This window comes from Canis lupus, chromosome 22, assembly GCF_048164855.1.
Source record: "Canis lupus baileyi chromosome 22, mCanLup2.hap1, whole genome shotgun sequence".
Lineage (NCBI taxonomy): Eukaryota > Metazoa > Chordata > Mammalia > Carnivora > Canidae > Canis > Canis lupus.
This window is the reverse complement of record NC_132859.1, coordinates 2,498,508-2,519,306: the sequence shown is the minus strand read 5'-3', so window position 1 is coordinate 2,519,306 and position 20,799 is coordinate 2,498,508. Positions and strand designations below refer to the sequence as shown.

Sequence of the window (20,799 nt, the reverse complement as noted above, 5' to 3'; positions counted from 1 at the left end):
TTTGTTCTATCAAAAATTAGCTGGGGCAGCTGGGTGGCTCAGTTGGTTAAGCATCTCTCTATCTCAGCTCAGGTCTTGATCTCTAGATTGTGAGTTCAAGCCCCACACTGGGCTCCATGTTGGGCATGGACCCTACTTAAAAAAATAAGAAGATAAAAATTAAGAAAGGTAAGCTAAATAATGGCAGTTTCTTTTCATAAAGTTTGAAATCCAGTATTCAATGGTCCTGTTTGGGAGAATGAATTTCAAACTATTATTTTCATTTCCGGAAACTGATTTCAACCTAAGAAAGTAGATGATGTTATTCCTAACCAAATGAATTTCCCAAAGACTCCAATTTTGCCAGGACTGAGAGAAGCAAATGAGACATTTGCACAAACAACTTGCAAATGCCCCATAGAAAAATATTCAAAAGGTGTAAGTGAACTGTAGTATCAGTAAGCAGCTTGCAACTTTGAGCCAATCTTTGTGGTTAAGTGGAGATAAGAGTATTTCCTCTCATGACATGAACAGTTAAAAGAAATCTCTGCAGTATCACAGCACAAGGAAGCCAGGAAATTTATCAACCAACACTGACCTGATTTTGCTCCAAGATACAGAAGAATAGCTAATTCGTGGTACTAATTACTTGTCCCATTTCAGCTTTTTAGCCCAAAGCAATTCCTAACGAGTGATGAAACTAATGGCCTTGGGTATAATGCCCCTACCAAATACCGCTACCTCGGATTTGTGGCTTGACAAATCCAACATCGACCCTATCCTCTGTTGAGAGCCTGGTGTGCAGTAACACTTGGAACTTGCAACAGTGCGTTCTACATCCCATGGTTTGAAAACGTGCTCATTGCAAAGTAAGCCATTTCCTGATGTTTTGCCTTTCAGGGACTCCTTGTCTAAAAGCTCTCTGACCCCACCAAAATTCTGCCCCCATCACAAATAAATAGAGCTAATGGTCTGCAATTATTCACAGCCGTGTTCTCATTTGCTGCAACAGAAAGTGCCACCAATAATTTAACTTATCTTGAAAGTTCTCAACCGTATTTGTAACATGCTGAGCTACGATGTTTCTGGTTATGTTTCCGGTTAAGCTAACGTTTGCAAATGCTTGTTTATGCTCTGGACACATAATTTCTGCTGCATTCAAAAGAGACTCTTATAAAAAGCATTGTCTGTAAAAAGGTTTTGATGCCCGGGCAATTTTTTCTTTAATAGAGAACTACATTTCACAGGAGATCGTTTATTTTATTCTCATTCAAAAACAAACGCTACCATTTTTTCAATCCATTAAGTTCTTCAACGCCCATCTTTCCGGTACACTGGTCATGGCTGGTTTTTTTATGGTGCCTTAAGTTGTTATTTTTCTGTGCATGTTCTTTGTTTGAATAGCCTTCCCATCCAACTCCCCAAGCTCCCAAAAAAGCACACTCCTATCTTTTTTTTGGGGGGGGGTGATACTCATCTCTTTCTTAGGAGATACACAAACTCACCTTTTTCTTAACTTTACGGTAAAAAAAAAAAAAAGGAAAAAATCCAGCAGTAATTAACAACTGCTATTTGATTCCAGTGTGGGATGCAAAGGAAGGTATGTGGGCTTTCATGAACTAGGGAGCATGAAACCCTTCCCCAGGGAGCACTGCCCCTCTGATTCAGGGCATGTCTGCCTTGGGGGGACACCAGCCTTCTGTTGCAAGAGAAGCTGGGAATCAGATACTTTAAAGAAAAATTTCCTAATTATTTAAATTATGTACCTTAGTCAAAATTTATTAAAATACCAAGAGGGTCAACATTGCTCTAGCCAGGCAACACAAATCTGCAAGTGTGGGCTGCCCATCAGTAACTTCTGGAGATGTCAGTGGAACAGTAAAACAATTTGTATCCTACTTTTGTTATAGTTCCTGAGAACTAAGAAGAGAAAAGGTACATCAGCGTGTTTCTATGGAGTATGGAATCCAAATGCCGTAATTAATTTGGAAATATCCTAACGAGGCAGTGAGATGTAGTGAAAAGGATCGCCTTCTTGAAGCCAGGCCTGTTTGGGGAATCCTGGGTATTTCACTTACTAGTCTGGTTGACAGATTCTTCACCTGGAAGTGGGGATAACACAACTACCTTATAAGTTTGCTAAGTTGATTAGAGATGACTGCATAGACATTTCTTAGTGTACTGTCAGCATTTGTAAGGTGTTTATAAATGCTGACTATGACTGTTGCAAAACGTGAAACATATGACTCCAAACACACTCCTCTGTATGTGCCACGAGCACCCGTTGTGCCCCGGCTCTTGCTCCTGTCCACTCCCCGCCCCCCCCACCTCTGCATCATGTTGTCTTACTCTGCTTAGTGGCCCACCACAGCTTGTCAGCACATGCTGACGTCTGTCACCCCACACTGACCCCTGTCACCCTCTTACCTTGCTTGGGCTCCTATCCAGACCTGGAATGCCTGTTCTTTCCTTCATCATTCAGTTACCTCCTTTGCAACTCAACCCAAGTGTCACCTCTCCCAAGAAGTCTTTCTAGAGTACCATCACCCTCCAGTCTAGATAGAGCACTCTCTCCCTTACTGCCTTGTGTTTGCCTCAGTCTAGCTTTGTAGTATTATAAACTGAGCTCCTGGAAAAGAACTAGGTCGATTACCTCACTGTCCCAAGCACCCGGGAGTAATGCCTTTGCCCAGCATATAATCAGGGCTAAAAACAAAAAAATGGATCAACTTGGGAATGAATGATGGTGGTGACCGTAGAATGGCATGGCAAGTACCAGTGTCTGCTTCCCTGCTGCTTCACAAATGCAAATATTTGGCTGTTGTTTATGCCTCTCTCCCCATCTTCCCAATCCTCATTCCAGCTCTTGCATCCACTCCCAAACCAACAGAGATTTCCATTCCAGAGGAGTGGGTTATAACAGAGAAGGTGCTTCATTGTCACTTACAGGGGGTGAAAGTGGGGACTGGATGGACATCTGAGAGGATTCCTTTTGAAAGGTCATAGGGAATACAAAACAGAGTCCCTCGTTGGAGATGAAGAACGGAAGAGCCCTTCTTTAACACAAGGTCTTACCTTCGTTTTCAGAAATGGTGGCTTCATGTACCTTTTCCCTTGTACCTTCAGAATGAGTGGCTTCAGGAAAATTGCCTGTGCAGCCAAAACGGGCTTGGTAGCGCTGTACTCTTGCACTATCATTCATGGTCCTCTATCAGAAGGAAAAGCATTTTGTAGGCCAGGGCTGCCATTAGCATATAAGAGGTCTTGGAGTACAAACAGGCATCCCTTCCTGCAGAGGGATGCAGACTCCTACTGGAATATTTCCTGAGGGGAGGCGAAAGGCTGAACTAGACACTAGACACTAGACACTAGACACTCCCCTTATCTGGATACCTTTGGGAACAGCCTACTGAAGTAGCCCTGTAAGAAAAAGTGCTTCCTCTCGTTGTGCATAATATTAGAAAAATGATTATAAATAATGTGCAAATATTTATTCTTTTCTAGGAACATGGGTGACATTTGGAGGTCAAATTTCAGATGAGGTAAGTTTCCTTGGCTTCCATTTTGGTGATTGAAGAAAATGTAAAGCTGTGTAGTGGAAGTATTCTTGGGGTCCTGGCATTTTATAAGGATAATGTTTTAATCACAGGAAATGGTTAAGATTGAATCAAAGATTATTTTCAGTTCGATCCTGCTTCTTGAATTTTTCACATTCAGACTATTAATAGCCCTTGAGGCTGTCAATCTATTATATGTGCAGACCCAATTGTTAGAGAACAAACCAATCTGGCACTAATATTTAGTCGCTTTATGAGAAGATTTCATTGCGGGGGTGTGTGTGTGTGTGTGTGTTTTAGCTCCACCTAGGGTGACCAACTGATCAGTTGGATCCTAGGTTGCAGGGACTTTTCCTTTTTAGAATGGGATTTCACCTCGGCTTGAGCAAGCAGATCCAACCTCTCTGAACCTCAGTTCCTCTGATGTGAAATGGGATGATAAACTTTAACTTTGGAGATCTGTTGAAAGGATGAACCATGCTATACATGTGAAATGTTTATATAACCCTTGACTGGTAGGAAGCAGACACCCAATAACGGCAGCTGTAAGAATTTATTTACCATAAAAGTTCTCTAAGTCTCTGTTTATACATTCAAAACAGCGCTTACCAAAGTGATATTCTTATCATTGACTTTAAGGAATATCGTCATGGCATAAGTGAGTCATGCAGGCATTGAGCATCAATAACTCCCCAGTGACAATGTCCTCAAGTCCCTCTGATCCTTCTCCATCTTCCTGCAACACCACTGAGGAATCTGTGATATAATGTCTGAGCAGAGACACTCAGTGGGATCCAGTCCATTCTGCCACTGGATTTACTAGTATTTACTAACAGTTGCCACATCAGTGAAACGCAGGTGATAGCCCCTACTCAGCAGGATCACGAGTCAGATTAATGAGATGATGCCTACGAAGTGCTCAGCCTGGTGCCTGGCCCAGAACAAGCCCTTTATAAAGGTAGTTCTTACTATCATTTCTAGGGAGAAGCTTGCGGGAACAGAGAGTCTTTTTTCTTTTTTTTTTTTTTTTCAGAGGGTCTTTTCCACAGCTCCCAAGGTAACCAGTGTTATTTACTAGATCCTGGGGGTAGGCATCTTATCCACACATTCTCCTCCGTCTGAATGCCTGTTCCCCATAGTGGGCATAGGTCACCATAGAGTTTGTCACATGGGGGATCCCTTGGAAAGTAGATCACACTGGAAGTTAGCACACAGAACAGTTATTAGAAAGTCAGGCCATGGTGCAGTCTTGGCCATGACCACAGCTGACCCCATGGAGAGGTCCAAAGCTGAGCTGGCCATGTAGAGTGTTCCAGATTGGGGCAAGAGGACTGGGTATTTATATCCTCTGTGTGACCAGTCATTGGAGAGAGTCTGCCCTGGGAAGCAGGTCTCGCCTTGGCCTAGGCGACTGCCTTTAGCCAACAGCAATTTCCAGCAGGAACTGACAGCTGCGGGCCATCTGATGGCAGCCTTCCTAGCAGTCTGGAGAGTAAGTCCTCCAGTTCTGCAGGAACATCTGGGCTGGTCATCACAGGGCCCTCAGACTGGCATCAGGTAGTGTGTATGGAGGAGGCACAGAGGCAAGTCCACAAACAGCAAAACCGTGGCCACAGACATAGGTCAAATACAAAGTAGGTGACAGGGAGCGGGATCTAAAACCAAGAATCCACTGTGTCCAGCAAGCGCACAACCTTCTACTACCTGTTTCGCTCGCTGCAGGAGAAAAAGACAAAAATACCTTTGCTTTAGGAGCAGAGGGGCCAGCTGTTAAGGGCACCACCTCCCCTTGCATGTCTGCTCTCCTCTTCACCGTCTCCACTCTCCACTGCAATGAGCCCAGCTTGCCCGGGGCCGAGTGTGCAAGGCTGGCCTTTGAAACCCCTCATTTGAAAATTACAATTCCAAAAGCCGCACGGTAAGGCTGTCACCAGACAAATAGCTTCTGTCCTTCTAAAGAACAGCTGTGACCTGCCCCCCTCCTGCCCCGGGAACGGAGAGGGGGTCCTGCAGAGAGAAGCACAGCGATGAGAAGGCCGGGGAGGCCGCAGCCCCGCCAGCAGCTCAATCACCGGAGCGCAAGCATTTCCACGAGGGAAAAACGCAGGCCAATCGCGACGAAATCACCTTCCCAGGTCTTCGGCCTTCCCTCTGCTTCCGACGGGCTCGGCACACAGCGAGTGCAAACTGTGAATCCCGGCATGACCGGGCTGTGACTGCCTCGGGGGCTGGCGATGTCCCCATTACGGGGCGAAGTCGGCCACGCATCCAACAGCGAAGGGCGCAAATACCACCCTAGGCCCAGCCGTGAGGTGCCTCCCGTGGGATGATCCGGCCTCATCACCAGACCAAGAAGAGAGCTGTCACTCGTGTCCTATTTCTTAACTGTGGTCAAGTGTAGAAAGGTCGCTCTCTTCCAGCACTTGGTCTTCAGAGTTTTACTTCCGTTTTCTTACCTGGTAGGATAGTCACGGCGCTCTGGACCGCACGCAACAATACACGCGGGCCAAGCCGGCCTGACCCGCACCGGGAAAGTCACCTTGGTCTTCCCGCGCGAAGTGGAGCCGGAGAGCCGGCCCCAGGGTGGACTCCGTCCGCGGCCCACTGCGCTCCCAGGGCTCCCGCGGCCCCGTGCTCCTTCCACAGCGACCTTATCCCGGGGGGGGGCGCGGGGAGCCACACGGAGGCGCCAGCCTTGCTCAGGGCACCAACCCCGGGGACGCCTGCCACGTCTCGAGAAGCTCTGCGAGAAGAACGAGGACACGTGCTCCCAGAAGCCTCAGCGAGTCCGTCCTCGCATCTCATTGGCCCAGAGGTGTCACCTGACCTCCCGTCAACCCCCGCTACTTCCGCCTGCCCTGCCCGGATGTCAGCGGGAACTTCCGCTTCCGCCGAGGCCTGTCGCGGGGGCGTGAGCCGCGTCGTCTTCATTTTTGAGGATGAAAAAGCGAAAATAGCGGGGCGGCCGGGGAACCTCGCCCGAGTTGCGTTGTCCTGTAAGCCGTGCGGTACGCCCAAGGCCTGAAAACAGGCCTCCTGGGTCAGCGGCCGCTCTTCCGCATTGGGGCCTTGACATCTCACGGTTGCGGCACGTGTCAGCCGTCGCGTAGGCCAACTCCACCCAGGCTTCTCCGGCCTACCCTTCGATTCCTCTGCGGGTAACCGGACGCACGTTCCCCGGTAACGATCCCCTCGTATGCGATGCGACCAAGCGCACGGAGAACACGCGGTGTGAACCCGGCAATTTCTGAAACGTGGAGCTGTCGTGATGGGAAAGACACTACGCCTGTCTTAACTTCTAATTTCTCCTTGGGGTGAACGTCATCATGGTAGCCAGTAATTGCATAAAATTATGCATAAAAGCAGCAATTGCATTCTGAGGGCCAGTATTCTGCAGGATGAGCGTGGACTCCCCTCTTGCTAGCCTAGTAGTTTTCTCGATACGCCGATTTTAAAAACAACAGGGGAAGAGTTTGTCTTGGAAATGCTGCTGATGAAGCGACGGTAGCGCACACTCAGAAACGTAATGGAAAAATCAATTTTAATTATTCCTGAGCTGTATTAATTTTCAGTTAGCCAAGAAGTCCATCAGCCAAATGAGAAAATGTCGTCTCCCCCGCTGTTGATCGCCGTCCCTCTCTGGCTGGCCCTCGGGCTGCTGCTTCTGGCCGTGGTGGTGTTCCTGGCACCCTTGCATCCGGCAGCACAAAGGAAGTTAAGGGGGAGCATGGGGATGTATTTGCAGGCGGAGCAGTGGGGAGCCGGATGCCCCTGAGCCAGCTCACTGCCGCCTCTCTACCATCCAGCTGGCAGGTGGCCCTGTGATGGTGGCTAGGGGTTTGTGGGCCCACGGGAGGCATGAATTTTACAGCAGTTATGGCTCCATCTCATCTCTGGCTCATCAGCACAGCCCACTAAGCCTGGAGGAAAAGAGGCACAGACTTTTAGGTCAGGAGTCACCCAGCTGCCAGAACCTATTGGCTTAGAGACAGGAGAAAAAGAGAAAGGGAGTCGCCAGTGGTACAACTGATCCCCCTCGTCAGAGAGATTAGGATGCTGTGGAGAAGGTCATCAAACCAGATCTTCCAAGCAGCGTGAGAAGTGAGGCTCTATCCACCTCACCTCGCCATGCTCCCGAGGGCTGACCTAGCCCAGCATTGAAGGAAATCCCTCAGTGCCTAGTTGACGTCGGAGAGAAAGGAAACAGTGCTCCCACATATGTCCGGTTGAATCTTCTTTTGTTTCGTTCTGTGATACAGCTGAGAACAACAAGGAGTGGTTATAGCGAGTCTCCAGTGTTCTTAGAGATTACCAGAGACTGGGATCCCTGGGTGGCGCAGCGGTTTGGCGCCTGCCTTTGGCCCAGGGCGCAATCCTGGAGACCCGGGATCGAATCCCATGTCGGGCTCCCAGTGCATGGAGCCTGCTTCTCCCTCTGCCTGTGTCTCTGCCTCTCTCTCTCTGTGACTATCATAAATAAATAAAATTTTAAAAAATAAAATCTTTAAAAAAAAAAAAAAGATTACCGGAGACAAAGTTGCTTTCTCGGGGGGGGAAAACATTGGGCTTTTCTGCTCACCTCCACGTCCTCTTGCAGGTTGCTGAACGGCTGATGACAATTGCCTACGAAAGTGGAGTGAATCTCTTTGACACTGCTGAAGTCTATGCTGCTGGAAAGTAAGTCGGTGCCTGTTTGCGTCCCCTCGAGTGGCATTTTTGGTACCAACAGTCTGCCCGGACGTTTGCTGAGAAGGTGGTGAGAAGGGTGTGCCCTTCCCACATGCTTTGAGGGCGCTGGTTTTCTGCTGTTCTCTATCCCCATCTTCAGAGCTGGGGCTATTGACCGCCTCTGGCCCTCTCTGTCCACCCAGACCTTCTTGCCCCTGGCCCCTGTGTGAAGAATGGCCGAGAACAGTGGCCATGGGTTGGGATACCCGAGGGGCAGAGGTGGCTGGGACCAGCGTAGTGGCAGTGGAGGTCAAGAAATGTGAGTTGGCTATAGGAGTGAGGAAGTAAACGAGCAGATTCCAGCGTGGTCGTTCACAAGCTCATCCTGTTATTTCATAACCACATCTCATAGCTCCTTACCCCCTGAGGGAACCTGGAGGGTCCTCTCTACAGGGAACCAGGGGCTGCTTTTCCTATTGGCAGGCTCATCCCTCCACCTAGCAGAACAAGTAGGCCAGAGATTAAAACAGGGGGTCCTCAAAGATGCCAAGAAATTCAGTCTGTTTCATAGGAGGGCATTTCAGACCCCCTTCAGAGGACAGGGAGGGCTGAGAGAGGGCTGTAAGAGGACCTTCTGCTAGAGAAGTCACACCAGCTTCAACCTTCCTGTGCTCTTCTGAGAGCAGGTTTGGAGCCCTAAGACAGGAGGACTCACTGCTCGGTCAGACCATGTGGGCAGTGTGCCCTTGGGGAGGCCTCAAGGTCCATGCCCTCCGTGCCCTGGCATGACAAACACATCTCAGAAGAGAACTGGAGCACCTAGGCCACCTGTCGTCCACACGGACAGACTGCCTGACAGGCCTGTCTCTAGGACTCTGGTGAACAATGTGCTAAGTCCGTGGATCTCCACATTCCCAAAGCCTCGGAGGGCCCAGCTGCTTTTCACAACATTGGTCTGACTGGGAGGGATCTACAAGAAAGTTTTAGTCTCCTTGACTTTAGGTCCAGGTAGGAAGAAGGGAGAAGAGAGTGGAGGTGTCTTCAGTACATGTCTCCACCACCAACCCCTGGCAGCAGGGGAGGAGGGGAAGAATGCTTGTCTACATCTCCCTCCAGCTTGCATCTGGGGCCGCCCTTGTCCTAGAACCCAGGACGTTCTCTACGTGGGCCGCTGCATCCGCACCCTAGCCTTTGGGACATCTAAACCCCCACATGGTTTGTTTTGTTTGAGGTTTTTTCATACTGCAAGATCACCCAGGAGTCAGTATCTTCGTCTAAATGGTGCAAAGTCCCATCGTCTTCCCTGGTCGAAATGGAAGACCACAGTAATCGGAAGGGAAACCTTGACTCCCATTGGACTCCACCAGGCAGGATATTTATATATGGGATCAGTGGTTCAAAAACACCAAGTTGCCAAATGACTCTGTTGTTTCTTAGTATCAGGACCACAGGCGGTCTCCTGCCAGCATGTCAGGGTTTGGCAGGTGCTTCTGGAATGCTCCAGGAGCAGGATTCTGCAGGCACAAGCAGAAACAGCGGAAACTGTGCTACTAGCCGAGAGCAGCTTCTATTTTCGGGACATGTAGGCACTGAGAGTTCAAACAAGGAATGGCTCTTGTGGTTTTGGATTGACTCTTGCGTTTCCAGGACACCATATCCTAAGCCATTATCTGTTTCCCTTCCAGGGCTGAAGTGATTCTGGGGAGCATCATCAAGAAGAAAGGCTGGAGGTAATGCATTTATTCACCCTAATCATGTACTTGCCTTTAAAAGCCTGTTATTATTTTGTACCAGAGAAGGGAAAATAAAATTGCATGACAGCTGAACAAAAGGCTGTCAAAAAAAAAAAAGTCGATTCTTGGTAAAGAGATGATTTATAGTTGTTTGAAAATAAATACTAACAAGTTCATTACTTGTGCTTCAAAAAGTATCGACTAGTCATTGATCGCAGTGAATTACCGTGGGGTTGAGAGGGAAGGAGGAGATGTTCATGAGCTAGTCGTGCGTAAAAGAAAGTGGCATTTTCAGGGTTTCTTGGTGCCGTTTGTGGCGCTTTGGTGAAAGCAGGCCGCTGATAGGAAGCTGTCTATACACGTGTGTGTACGTGCACTGTTCATTTCACTGACAACGCCAGGTGCAAAGAAATGATGAAGAAAGAAGTCCTTGTGACAGGTGCCCCAAAGCTCTCCTATGTGAACACGATTAGCAGCACCTCTGCCATGTGCCAGGAGCCCTATTTTCTGGGCATTCCAGAAAGTGCTTCATCTGCTGTCCTTGAGGGGCTCACATCCCATTCCTTCAGGGGCTGGAGCCAAAGCCAGTGGCAACCTCCATTTCACTATGCGTATCAAGCACCACAGTCGCTTCCTCCCCAACATGAGTACAGAAGCAAACAAAGCTCGCGGGGCAGGTGTGGGGCCCTCTAGCCCTCTGGTGGAAGATCTGCTGTTGGCCAAATAAACAACTCTGTGGTATTGGTGGAAACGGAAACCCAGAAACTTGTGGAGATATGACCAAATAAGGATTGGTGACCCACTTTCTCCCTCTCCCTGCTCCTCCACCTCCACTCCAGGGATTGTAAGGATATAAGGAGAAAAGTATATTCAACCTTAAATATAGAAAAATATTCACATCCCCGCCCCGTCCTCCACCTTGCCGGAGCTCTGTTCCCACTCAGAAGGCTGGCCCATCCATCACCGCCCCAGTAGGGATGGCGCCACTTTCTTAGGGCTCCTGGAACCAAGTGCTGCAAGCTACTTGGCTTGAGACCATAGAAATGTGTTCCCTCCCAGCTCTGGAGGCCACAAGTACAAAACCAAGGTTTGGGCAGAGCCATGCTGCCTCAGAAACTCTGAGTAGAATCCTCCCTTGCCTCTTCCTGGCCTTTGGTTCTTGCTGGCCATCCTGGGCATTTCTCAGCATGCAGCTACACTCAACCTCTGCCTCTGCCATCAGATGGCATTCTCCCGTCATGTGTCTGTGTCTTCTTAAAAGGACGCTGGTCATGTTGGATTAAGGACTCACCCCACTCCAGTATGACCCCATCTTAATTAATTGCATCTCTAATGAGCTTATTTCCAAATAAACTCACATTCTGAGGCACTGGAGGTTAGGTCTTTAACATGTCTTTGTAGGGGACACAATTCAGCCCATTAACAGAGACCCTGGAGATGAATCCCCCAGCAGTCCAGTGAACTGTGCAGCAAGGTGTAGGCTGACAGGACACCTGAGGAAGGAGAGGAGCGTCACTGCGGGAGCCATTTCCCCCTGACACCCAGAGAACATCTAACCATCTCCATGGTTTGCAGAGCATACGCCTACCAGAAAACAGATTTACATACATCTTTTACAAACTGCCTTTCAGTCCTACGAATGAAAATCCAAGCTGTCCCCATGCTACAGAATATTGATATCAGTGCACAGCTGCCCCTACAAGACTGCTAAACAGATACACCACAGCATGGAGTCAAGTCTCTACAAGTAATTGCCACTAGCATACCTGGCTTCTGGTCCCAGGACTGCCATTTGCCTGCTGTGCTTTCCAGGCCAAGTTATCTAACTTCTCTGAATCTCCATTTCCCCACCTGTAAAATGGATGGCATAACTGCTCACCAAGTGTCATGCTGATAAAGTGAGATAAGGTGTGCAGAAGTGTTTTGAAAGCTGTGCTGTATCCCTGTAAGATACTCATATTCTCATTCTCCACCCACTCACAAGAGTTGCTGAAAATGCCTCCATCACAGTCCTTGATAATTGGCCAGGTTGCTGGCTACTCCGGCTATTTGAACATACACGTTAGTGTACACATGCATGTAGCCCACACATCTCACAAAAAGCCCAACTTTGCAAATACAAGTCTATATGGATAGGATCTGCAGCATTGGAAGGCCCAGCTGCTCTGAATCATCCAGAGGACTGCATTCATTTTTTATGATATTCCATCCAGCCTTTTGTGGAAGCTGTGAAAATGTTTGCTAAAGGAGACCTGGCTCCCCTGTGGCAGATTGCTGTTACACAGGGTATCGTGAGGTTGATGGATTAACCTGGAAAGTGCATCAGCCCTTCCTCAGTGTGTAATCTCCAGATGCACATATCGGTAGAGCTTCCATTACAGTGATTCAAATTACTTTTCGGGGAATTAACTTCAGCGGGTTGGGATTGCTGACATTTTCTACAAATTTTTCTTGTTGCAGCTAAGCTGTCAGAATTGTCACCCTTGTTCCCCATTGGTTATCATTAATCTTGTGAGGCTCTTATACCTGCATGCCCCGAGGCTTCAGCTCTACAGCTGATGGAATTAGAATTGCCTTATTTCAAATACTCCCAAAGTTTGGTCTTCATCTTTGAATCCCAAATGATTTTTTTTCTCCCAGACTAGTTCAATTGAATTACATACCTGGAGAAACCAAATTATACTGATATCTGCCTCTTGATCATAAATTCTGTGACTGTAGCTCTCAAGACATGTTTCCTTTTCCATCATGATGATACGATTGCCATTTCCTGCCCTTCCTTGGGTGTGGTTTGGAGAAGACAATAAATTTGCTGACAAGATTTCCATATTTCTTTCCCTTAGGAGTTAAGTGGTTAAAACCATGACTTAAAAATTTTAGGCCTGTTTTCCTACAATAACATTTCCATTTAATAAAACACTCAAAGAAATTTTGCTTCTGTTCACTGACTACTGTGCTTTATCATCCCTATTTCCCTGCAGTCAGTTACTGCCTGTGAAAGTCACACGGTTGGAAAGCCACTCGGGCCCATGGTCCTTGGCAGAAAGCTCACACTCAATGAACGTTATGTCAGATGCTAAATAAGTGTTAGTGGCTGCTTTAAATCCACTCACTGACCCTCTCATTTACCATTCCTGCCTCCCCTGCCTACCACTCACTCCCTTCGCCACACCCCCCAATCAGCCCTCCACCGCCCCTTCCAGGGAAAGGTCACTCCCCTTCAGCCTCTTCATCTAGGATCAGATTTCCTGTCCCCCCTCACCAGCTTCCCTTTGCCCCAATATTTCAGTGACACGAATTAACAAATGTATCTTTTTACCAGTTTTTTTTTAAATAGGAGGCACGATAAATTCTTTCTGATGCTATACCAATATGACTCACTATAATAACTAACAATTTATTTAATATTTCTCTATGTTTGTCTAACATACAGGAGGTCCAGCCTGGTCATAACAACCAAACTCTACTGGGGTGGAAAGTAAGTTAAATACCTTTTCTTTTCCTTACTTGACAGGAAGCAACTACTAGTTCCTGCTTTTATCCTTTTGGGCAACCATTTTATGTCTAGTGTACTAAAATTAATTGGTTTGAGGAGAAAGATTATTTTTTTCAGCTTTGAAGGAAATAGCAGCCTAGGATTCAATTTTAGCAAGATGCCCCAAAGAAATTAGTGTAAAGCATGTGGTCACTTGTCACTAAGCAATTCGTGGAGATTTTCAAAGGCCAACCTCATACTTAGAACCATTTCCAAAATAGAGTTCAAATTTGGGGAAAAGAAAATAAGCATATAGCATCACGGAAGAAAGGCTGTCCGAATCTGCCAAAACTCAGAGACTTCTATGGAATGCAAAGATAAAAATATCTTGTCTGGCCCCACATGTGAGTATCCGATGGTTTCTGCAGAAGGTGTTAAAAATGTTGGTCAAAAGGACCGCCTTTTGAAGAATAACAGGAAGCTACCATAGCACTCACTGGCAGGCAAATGAAAGAGGCCCTTTGTCTGTTGTGGGATGCAAACAAATTTCACAGGACAAATTGGCCTCTTTTGAGCCTACTGGTGTTTGAATTCAGTACAACTTGGAAGTCCGGCTAGCTATTCCACATACCTTTTCACGGAAATCATAAATATTTCCATGGAGTCTTAACCAAAACAAATAACAAAAATACAAAAAGAACCCACAAACAAAACCTTATTTATCTCCCTGTAATTGAGAGGGCATAGTTATAAACAAAATTGGAGACAGAGGACATTGCCTTGGGAATCTTCTAATCAAAATGTATCCACACACGCACACTCATGTTTTATTGCTATTTTGAACCTATTTATGGTGAGTATGAAGACAGAAAGAATCTAGATTTTTATTCTTACCAACAGCTATATAAAAATCAAGCAACATGGTGCCTGTGAGAAATGTAGATTTACGTCATCTGTGCTCTGATTCATGGTGCTTCTGCAATGGTACTTAAAGCTTTGCCTATACATTTGAAATAAACAGGGAAAAAGACACTCTGCAAGAAGCGCTATGTTGCTGAGTACTGCCTACAGTACTATCTTTTTTTTTTTTTTTTTTTTTTTTTTTTATTCATGAGAGACAGAGAGGCAGAGACACAGGCAGAGGGAGAAGCAGGCTCCCTGCAGGGAGCCCAATGTGGGATTCGGTCCCTGGACTCCAGGATCACGCCCTGGGCCGCAGGCAGGCGCTCAACCACTGAGCCACCCAAGCGTTCCTACATACCGTACTATCTAATGTTTTTATAAAAGATTCAAAATCCCCAAAGGCAAATGGTAAACAACTGTGTTTTAAAATGAGGTTGCCACAGGTAGTGATGTTGAAGAAACACTTCATGAATACTTTAAAACTCAAGGACCATGTTTCCTTCTAACTGCAGAGCTTGAGGATGGTCAGTGAACACAAAAGTCCTAGTTAGGTGTTTGTCTTCTTAGGATACTGATGTAAGAAAGACTCCTATCACATTTTAACAGAAAGTAATTGTGAAATTTCTTTTGCAAGTCAAAAGGCACTTCCAAATGTGCTTCCTTTCTCAGAAAAGCCAGTGTTCTCAGCAGCTCACAAACTTATGTCAAGGCTTTTTTGGGGGTGGCGGGGGTAGCGGTGCTTGGGATTAGTTAAGAGCAAGGTGGAAATGTTGAGCCATGTGTCACAGTTTGTACGGACAGGGTGTGTATGGCTGAGTTATTATTGATATTGTGTGATGAGAATCATGGTTAATTCATCACCTGGGGTCTCCAAAGACAAGGGGCTCAGTGCATTGTTCACCAGCCTTCTCTCCTCAACCTGTGATATAGAATTTGCCAAGAACGGGGTATAAAATTAGCAATTTGATCTAAAATGATTATTCCTCTGTACTTTTGAAACAGCAATTAAAAAAAAAAAAAGCACATCCCCACTCAAAGTCATTTGCTTCTTTTTCTTGTTAGAGCTGAAACGGAAAGAGGGTTGTCAAGAAAACATATTATTGAAGGTAGGTACAGTGCTTCCATTTTATCTTCATCTGTGGGCTGCTGATACAAGAAAGATATTAACCAAATAGGTTCAAAACCCATTGGAAGGGGGAAAATTCTCTATAAAAAGAATCACAATCAACCACAGTCTTTGAGTTTTAGTGTAGGCATGTGGTGATATAGAGAAGACAATTGGAAACACAAAAGAAAAAGGACAAATTTTCTAAAACTCTTCTCACAGCTATGCTAATATTAATAAAACACTCCCATAAGACATTTTAAAAAGAGCTTTATTGAGATATAATTTGTATACCATAAGTTTACCAACTTAAAGTGCACAGTTCATTGGTTCTGCAGAGTTGTGCAGTCATCATCATAAATTCAATTTTAAAACACTTCCATCCATTCAAAAAGAAACCTATTACCCACTAGCGGTCACTTCCCACCTTCTCCCTAGCCCAGGTAACCACTAATCTACGTTTGTCTCTATAAATTGGCTAATTCTGGAATTTTATGTGAATGAGATCGTACAATATGTAATACTTTATGACTGGCTTTTGTCACTTAGCATGATGTTCATCCATGTTGTGATACGTATCAATACTTCATTCCTTTTACGGCCAAATACAGTTCCATTGTATGAATAGACCACATCTTGTTTGTTCATTCATCAGGTAATGTACACTTGGGTTGCTTTCATTTTTTGACTTATGAATAATACTGCTGTGAATATCTGTGTACAAGTTTTTGTGTGGACATATGCTAAAACTTAAGTTTTATTTTAAATTTGTATTTTTAAAATTCCAATACAATTAATATACAGCATCTTATTAGTTTCAGATGTACAGTATAGCGATTCAGCAATTCCATGCATTACTCAGAACTTGTCACAATAAGTGTGCTCTTAATCCCCTTCACCTGTTTCATCTACACCCCCCCCCACCTACCTCTCATTTGGTAACCACCAGTTTGTTCTCTATATTTAAGAGTCTGTTTTTTGATTTGTCTCTTTTTTTCTTTGTTCATTTTATTCCTTAAGTTCCACATATAAGTGAAATCATGTCTTTCTCTGACTGACCTTATTTCATGTAGTGTTATACTCTCCAGATCCATCTATGTTGTTGCAAAGGGTGAGACTGATTTTTTTATAGCTGAGTCATATTCCATTATATATGTATGTATCACCTCTTTGTAATCCATTCATCTGTGGAGAAACACTGCCTTGCTTCCATATGCTGGCTATTGTAAATAATGCTGCAATAAACATAGGGGTGCGTATTATCTTTTTGAATTAGTGTTTCTGTGTTTCTTGGGTAAATACCGAGGAGTAGAATTACGAGATCACATGGTAATTCTATTTTTAATTTTTCAAGGAACCCCCATATGTTTTTTCTTCCACAGTAGCTCCACAAGTTTATATTCCCACCAACAGTGCAAAAGGGTTCCTTTCGCTCCACATCCACACAAACACTTGATTTTCCTTGCATTTTTTATTTTAGCCATTCTGATGGGTGTGAGGTGACATCTTATTGTGGCTTTGATTTGCATTTCCTTGATGATCAATGATGTTAAACATCTTTTCATGTATCTGTTGGCCATCTGCATATATTCTTTGGAAAAATATTTTTTCCAAAATAACTAAAAAATTTTGAGTTTATTTTTTTGTATGGTGTAATAAATACAATTTTATTCCTTCACATGTAGCTGTCCAATTTCCCCAAAACCATTTTTTTTTTTTTTACCCAAAACCATTTTTTGAAGAGACTGCCTTTTCCTCATGGTATATTCTTGCTTCCTTTGTTATAGATTAATTGACCATATAATCTTGGGTTTCTTTTTGGGCCATTTTGTTCCATTGATCTGTGTGTTTGTTTCTGTGCCAGTACCATACTGTTTTGAATTACTACAGCTTTGTAGTATATTTTGAAATCTGGGATTGTGATAATTCCAGCTTTGTCCTTTTTCAAGATTGCTTTGGTATTAAGGATCTTTTGTGGGTCCATACAAGTTTTAGGATTATTCTAGTTCTGTGAAAAATGCTGTTGATATTTTGATAGGAATTGCATTAAATCTATAGATTGCTTTGGGTAGTATGGATGTTTTGACAAAATTTTTCCTGGTCAGTGAGCATGGAATATCTTTACATTGTGTCGCCTTCAATTTTTTTCATCAGTGTTTTAAGGTTTTCAGAGTACAGGTCTTTCACCTCAGTTAAATTGATTCCTAGGTACTTTATTATTTTCAGTGCATTTGTAAATGGGATAGTTTTCTTAATTTCTCTTTTTGCTACTTTATCATTGTATAAAAATGCAACTGATTTCTGTATATTAATTTTTTATCCTATAACTTTATTGAATTCATTTTTCAATTCTAGTAGTTTTTGGTGGAGTCTTTAGGATTTTCTACATATAGTATTGTGTCGTCTGCAAATTTTACTTCTTCCTTACCAATTCAGATGCCTTTTATTCCTTTTTTTATCTGAGTGTCATAGCTGGGATTTCCAGTACTGTGTTGAATAAAAGTGCTAAGAATGAACATCCTTGTCTTGTCTCTGAGCTTAGGAGAAAAACTCTCAGTTTTTCACCACTGGGTAGAATATTAGTTGCTGGTTTTTCCTATATGGCCTTTATTATGTTGAGATATGTTCCCTCTAAACGTACTTTGTTGAGAGTTTTTATCATGAGTGGATGTTGTACTTGTCAAATGCTTTTCCTTCATCTGTTGACACGATCATACAGTTTTTATCCTTTCTCTTGTTGATATGGTATATCATGTTAATTGATTTGCAAACATGGAACTACTCTTACATCCCAGGAATAAATTTTGCTTGATTGTTGTAAATGATTTTTTTTAATGTATTGTTGGATTGAGTTTGCTGATATTTTCTGGAGGATTTTTGAGTCTGTGTTCACCAGAGATATTGACCTGTATTTCTCTTTTTCAGTGGTGTCTTTATCTGGTTTTGGTATCAGGGTAATGTTGGTCTCATTGAATGAATTTGAAAGTTTTCCTTCCTCTTTTGCATTTTGGAAGAGTTTGAGAAGAATAGGTAGTAACTCTTCTTTAAATGTTTAGTAGAATTCACCTATAAAACCATCTGGTCCTGGACTTTTGTGTGTTGATTACTGATGTAATTTCATTGTTAGTAATTGGTGTGTTCAAACTGTCTATTTCTTCCTGATTCAGTTTTGGGAGGCTATATGTTTCTAGGAATTTATCCATTTCATCTAGGTTGTCCCTTTTGTTGGCATATAATTTTTCAAGACTATGATAGTTTTTAAAGGGTGTTATATGCATTTTAAAAATTATAAAAAATTACTACTCAGAAACTGACTCATGGAGCCATTACTTTTGTGATGTTACTCAAAACTTTGTAGAGCCTAGAAATAAACATAGTACGGTCTTCTAGAACAATTATGTAGTAGAGTACTACTCTACTTCCTTGGGAGGATTATAAGAACTGTGAGGAATTTTTATGTATTTCTCATTTGTGTATATATAACAAAAATTTTATACTTGCACTAGTTGTAATAAAGGAAAAATGTTAAATGGGGCTATACAAATCTAAGATTTTTATAATTCTAGATCATAATTAACTATTAAGACAGATGATTTTTCTTCTTTTTAAAATTAGTTTCATTTATGAAATACCAAAGTCAATAAAAACATGAGATGTACTCTAACCTCACCACTTTAAACATAAAAAAATGAAATCCTCCCATTTGATTACCTCATATCAATCTACAATGTGAAAATCTGGTACATGTCCTTCCCAACTTGTCCCCACAGTTAAATTGATGTATCTATCCATACTTACATATAAATACAAGAACATAAGTATGAAACCAATGGAATCAAGCTATAGATATTAACCTAAAGTTTACTTTTTCACAATTAAATAATTTTAGACATATATGCATCCACATACACATGATTTGTAGGTTATGTTTTGTTTTTATTATTATAAAGAATTATACAAATGGCTATCCTTATGTACTGGAAGCAGCATTGTTAGGTCAAAGAATAATGCATACTTTAAATTATTTTCTTAAAAGAAATATACCAATCTGATGGATGATCTGGTTTTATTTGTTTAGTTATACATTCATTTATCTAGGAGTATGAACTCCTTTTCATAATTTTGTGCTTCTTTTTCTGGAAACCAACTTTTCATGTTCTTAAGCTATTTTTCTTTTGAGTTGTTATTAGCTTTTCTTGATCTTATTAATTTTCAGTAGTTCTTTGTATATTAATAATGTTTACTCTTGTGAACATGACTGACTGAACATGTCAGTGACATGTGTTACAAATAATTTCTTCCAGGCTGTCATTTCACTGTGAAGTTTTCTTCCTCCCCATGAACCTAATCTGAAAGATAATGTTAAGGGGCGCCCGGGTGGCTCAATTGGTTAAGCGTCTGATTTCAACTCAGGTCATGATCTCAGGGTCCTGGACCAAGCCTTACATCATCAGGCTCCCCACTCAGCAGGAGTGGGAAAGGAGTCTGCTTGTCCCTCTCACTCTGCACCTCTCTCCACTTGTGTGCTTGCTCATTCTCTCTCTCTCTCTCTCTTTCTCTTTCTCTCTCAAATAAATGAATAAAAATCTTTTTTCAAAAAAGAAAGATAATGTTGAATTTGAAGACAATCATTGCAGTTTAGAAGTTAAAAATCTTTATTAACCTATAGAGAGAACTTGGAAGTATCTTAGACTTCCACTGGAAAAAAAAATAATTTTGGCATTCAGTCATGTAACATAGAGCACCTGGCTGGCTCACTCACTTGGCATGTGACTCTTGATCTTTGAGCCCCACATTGGACATAGAGATTACTTTAAAAAAATTTTTTTAATTAAAAATGGAGATTTTTGAAGCCAGATCTTGGAGAATATGTTTATATTTATGTTTCATATCTATAAATAATTTTTAACAGTAATAATTATATCAGTTTCCAAAGTTTTTGTATGAGTTTGGTATTTTTCACTAACTTTTAATATATTTGTAAGCACTAGGCTTTGAAACCAAACAAACAGTGGCTCAAGTTTCAAATGTGTCATTTATGAGGTAGGGGACTTTGTGCAAGTTACTTAACCTCACTAAGCCTCCATCTCCTTGGTTATACTATGGGCTATAAATATTCCACCTCACAATGTTACTATACAGAGACTAAAATTAGATAATTCACATTGAGCACTGTATCTGTCACATAATAAGCACTTAATAAATGTTATTTTTATCATTATCATCATCATTCTTAATAGTGCAACTGTTAGTTTTCATACCACGAATAAGGGCACCCTTTACTAAGTAACATTCTAAGACCACCACAGTGAATAAGCTCATTCTAGCATGAGAAAAAAATGTCAAATTCCCAACCCAAACAAAATCCCTTCTCAAGCC

The 20,799-nt window shown here is 43.1% G+C and overlaps 1 protein-coding gene across 4 annotated transcripts in view; it reads left to right on the top strand.

Annotated features, from left to right (window-relative positions):
- Positions 1–20,799, top strand: part of KCNAB1 (potassium voltage-gated channel subfamily A regulatory beta subunit 1) — a 359,203-nt gene that overhangs the window by 278,592 nt on the left and 59,812 nt on the right. For all 4 annotated transcript variants that reach the window (XM_072792175.1, XM_072792176.1, XM_072792179.1 and 1 more), the window contains 5 exons: positions 3,484–3,521; positions 8,134–8,213; positions 9,890–9,934; positions 13,371–13,415; positions 15,378–15,421. In XM_072792175.1, coding sequence (XP_072648276.1) covers positions 3,484–3,521; positions 8,134–8,213; positions 9,890–9,934; positions 13,371–13,415; positions 15,378–15,421 — 252 coding nt within the window. The remainder of the gene's footprint in view (positions 1–3,483; positions 3,522–8,133; positions 8,214–9,889; positions 9,935–13,370; positions 13,416–15,377; positions 15,422–20,799) is intronic.